The following is a 3,710-nucleotide window of genomic DNA, read 5'->3' as shown; positions in this document are numbered from 1 at the left end:
TTTTTTTTTTTTTTTTTTTTGCATCTGTTGTACTGTCATTTAACCTTTCAACCACTTTGGGACTTGTTTTTCTAAACACTTTGGGGATAAGAATTGCTGCTTATACTTTTTTTGGTATCTCCATTTTCAGAAAAAAAGGCTCACAGTTTGAGCCTCACTAATAAGTTGTAATTTTCTGGACCTCTTGTCCTCTGTGAATGTTTATTGAGCTCTCTCCCCAACCCTAAAACACCCTCAGATGCTACTACTGCCTTTTGAATTTTATGATTTTACAACACATGCTAAACATAAACAGCTAGACACGAAATTCCTGTCCTTGGTGATTGCTTTTTGGCTGTTCTGCCCATCTCCTTTCTAGGTCCTTGTCTCTCCCCTCAAAATCTAAATTACCTTTCTAGCTAGGCAACTTCCACAAACAAGGTTTCTTTCCAGGACGCTGCCCACCTCTAACCACGCCCGTTCCTTCAAATGCCCATTTCTAAGTGTTCTTTCGCTTTTCTAAGATGGCCGCCACGAAGCCCAGGGAAGGAAGTGCGAGTTCCACCCCTGCAAGGCCACTATAGTTCTGCGTACCACAGAAAGGAGGTCTAAAAGAGGATGAGCCTGAGGAGAGGACCCCCGCAGGGAAACGCCCGAGGAGCAAGGGCCATAGGTGCCCACCGAACAGTTCCCAGTCCCACACTTAGCCTGCGCCTGCTCGACACAGGAAGTGGGGGGCCCCCCCCCCCCCGCCTCCCGCCGTCAGGCGCCGGAAGTGAGCGTTGCTGAAGCTCGGATGTGTGGCGAAGGCTACTGTCGGGAGAGTGTTTCTCGACCAAGGTAGGAAAGGTGTCGCGGCTCTGGCTTGGCGCCTCCAAACAATTCACCTTTGGTGTTCTGAGACAACTTAGCCATCTAATAGCTTCCCTTTTCCCTTTTCTGCCCGTAACCTTCGGCCTTGTGGGCTCATAACGTAGCTCTTCTGGCTACCGGCCGGTTCCGCTCCGTTGTCCACTTGAGGGCCTCCCTAGCGCGTTTTGTACATTCTTTTTAAATTAACCACCTTCCCCACCTTCTGTTTGGTGGCATTGCTTAAATCTACTCTGTTTCCTTTTGTTTGTTTGTGTTTGTTTGTTTGTTTGTTTAAGGGAAGAAAAATGATTCTTTTACTGAGGCCCCGACTTATGTTAAGAGTTTAACCAGTAGCCTCTGACTACGTCCAGTCCCGTAACGGGACCGCTTCCATGTAGTTTGGCCATTTCACCGCGGTCTAATATTAGTGAAAAGGTAAAGAATTACCTGTTAACAGCTTGATGCGGAAAATACTTAAATGGACATGGCTGAGTGAGGATGTTTAGTCTAATGTTATTTGTCCTTTTGCCCACGAAAAATATGTTGGCTTCCTACAAGCTGCTGAATCTGGCACTCATTACTCCTTCATATGTCTTAAATTCAGGAAACATAGTACTTAGTTCTTCCTTCTAAACCTCCTTTATTTTTCATGAAAAAGTATCAAGTAACTGTGTAAGTAAAATGTGTCAAAAAGGACCGTCACGATTTCTTAATCCAAACATGAAAAATATTTTTAAGATAGTTTCACTAATAATTGTCATTAACAAATGGGCTCTGCAGCAAAAAACTGGAGTTCCAGCTGATCAGTTGTATTTCCTATCATAGGTTCCAATGCTGCTTATGTCATAGAATGAGGGGCTAAGGGGTGTAGAATTGTATGAGGGGCCAAAGGAGAGCATGCTGTAGAGACAATAACTGTAAATCTAGCCAATTTTCAGAAGTTACTATGGGGGTAGTTTTATATAAATTTAGTTTTTTCTCATAATAAGTTTATTTAGTCACAGTGCTCAATAGAGGAGCTCTCTAGTAGAAGAGGATCCAAATTATGAAACCATTTCTTTTAATCTTTCACATTTCTTACAGACTTGTTCTCTTGTGACTGTGTTATTCATAATATGGACAGTTTTTAAGTCCTGACATTCAGAAATGTTCCCTTGGTGCATAGAGGGAATGAGTATTAACTTGAAAAACTTAAATCAACAAGTCTTGCCATTTTAGCATAGGAGATTAGAGGGAGAGAAGTGAAGCATCACTAGAAAAAGAGAGAATGTCAGTGTGGCACTTCTGATCAAGTTTGAGAAAAGTCATGAAAATGATAAACTAGAATGTCTCTGAGCATATTGGAAGGGTTAAGTGTGTACTCTCGGACATAAGCTTCTAATATTACCAGATCTCAGAAAGGAGCAAGATTGGTAGCCTGCCCATCCAGTATTTTTAAGAACTTGAGAGGAGAACTTTATAACAGTACCTATTTCTGTGTTTATGCATAAGTTTAAAATAACAGTATTCTTGTGGCAAGAGTCTTGACTTGCCCCCTCCAACATTAAATAGCATCAAACCCTAATAGATGGTGAACAGTGACAGGCACTTAATAGCACTTCAGATAGATTGACATCTTGTCACCTGAATACAGTCTAAATTTGAAGTGTAGTAGTCATGTTTGATTTTTCTTAACTATTGGTGGGCCCTAGAATTTATTCCAAGACAATGAATTAGGCAATGATGTTAAAATGCTTCAAGAAAGAATGCTTTAAAGAGGAGAAAATATTGAGGGGAGGAGGAGGGGAGAGCAAGGATTTCCTATGGTGAACTTGGGTAGCTTCAATTCCAGAAGTGATTCCACTTCTACTTCCAGGGCTACTTTAGGTACATTTTATTTCTGATTCCCTGAACCATACTTTTTTTTTTTTTCCAGCACTTGGATTCAGCTCTTTCATTTCCAACATGGAAGAAACTTACAGTATGTACTTCTTGTTCCTTTTAGAAAATAAGTTAAATCATTTACGTATAGTTTTATGTCTGACAAGACTTCTAGTGTGCTGGGAAAAATTCACGTTTCTTCCTGAACCGCTGAGGAGGAAAAGTCTGTGTGATATTGATGTAGAGAAGTGCCCAAATTTGAAATAAGACACTTGAAATTTAAATAATTTAAGACGTATGAGAAGTCATAGAGCTTTGAAAAGGCTGCAGTTAGGTCACTTCCGTTAAACTATATTTTTATTAAATGAGGCATTTTAACTCCTCAGGACTTCAGTTTCTCCTTCTATGTATGACACAGGCATAGTTACCTCTCCTTTCTTTCTGTTTTGAGGGATAATATGGTATATGTAATAATGTTGATGTAGAATGAGTTTTTGGGATAAGAGATCCTGGAAAGGATTCTTGTTTCTCAGGTGACCCAGGAACCTTAGATGGCCCAAGAAATCAAAGGGGAGCCAGCACCTAGAATCATACAGGTGTAGAATCAAAAGGGACCTGAAACATCATTTAACTTATTACAACAGAGAAATCGAGCCTATATTAATTGATTTGCCCAAGGTTACTTAGTTAGAGACAGAATCAGAACCAGAGTCTTCTATATTGTTTTTGTTTGTTTGTTTGTTTGTTTTGAGACAGAGTCTAACTCTGTTGCCCGGGCTAGAGTGCGTGGCATCAGCCTTGCTCACAGGAACCTCAAACTTCTGGGCTCAAGCCATCCTCCTGCCTCAGCCTCCTGAGTGGCTGAGACTACAGGCATGTACCACCATGCCCAGCTAATTTTTTCTATATATTTTTAGTTGTCCAGCTAATTTCTTTCTATTTTTTAGTAGAGATGGGGTCTTGCTCTTGCTCAGGCTGATCTCAAACTCCTCAGCTCAAACGATCCTCCCGCCTCGGCC

General features: G+C 41.0%; 1 protein-coding gene across 1 annotated transcript in view; it reads left to right on the top strand.

Annotated features, from left to right (window-relative positions):
• The first annotated feature begins 793 nt into the window (after window positions 1-793).
• GTSF1 (gametocyte specific factor 1) overlaps window positions 794-3,710 on the top strand; it is a 20,529-nt gene continuing 17,612 nt past the window's right edge. Inside the window, exons 1-2 of the mRNA XM_012651160.1 lie at window positions 794-819; window positions 2,747-2,791. Of these exons, the coding sequence (XP_012506614.1) occupies window positions 2,776-2,791 (16 nt within the window). The 5' untranslated portion in view covers window positions 794-819; window positions 2,747-2,775. The remainder of the gene's footprint in view (window positions 820-2,746; window positions 2,792-3,710) is intronic.

The sequence above is a fragment of the Propithecus coquereli genome, unplaced genomic scaffold (genome assembly GCF_000956105.1).
Source record: "Propithecus coquereli isolate 6110/MARCELLA unplaced genomic scaffold, Pcoq_1.0 Scaffold111, whole genome shotgun sequence".
NCBI lineage: Eukaryota > Metazoa > Chordata > Mammalia > Primates > Indriidae > Propithecus > Propithecus coquereli.
This window is presented reverse-complemented; position numbering and strand designations above follow the sequence as displayed.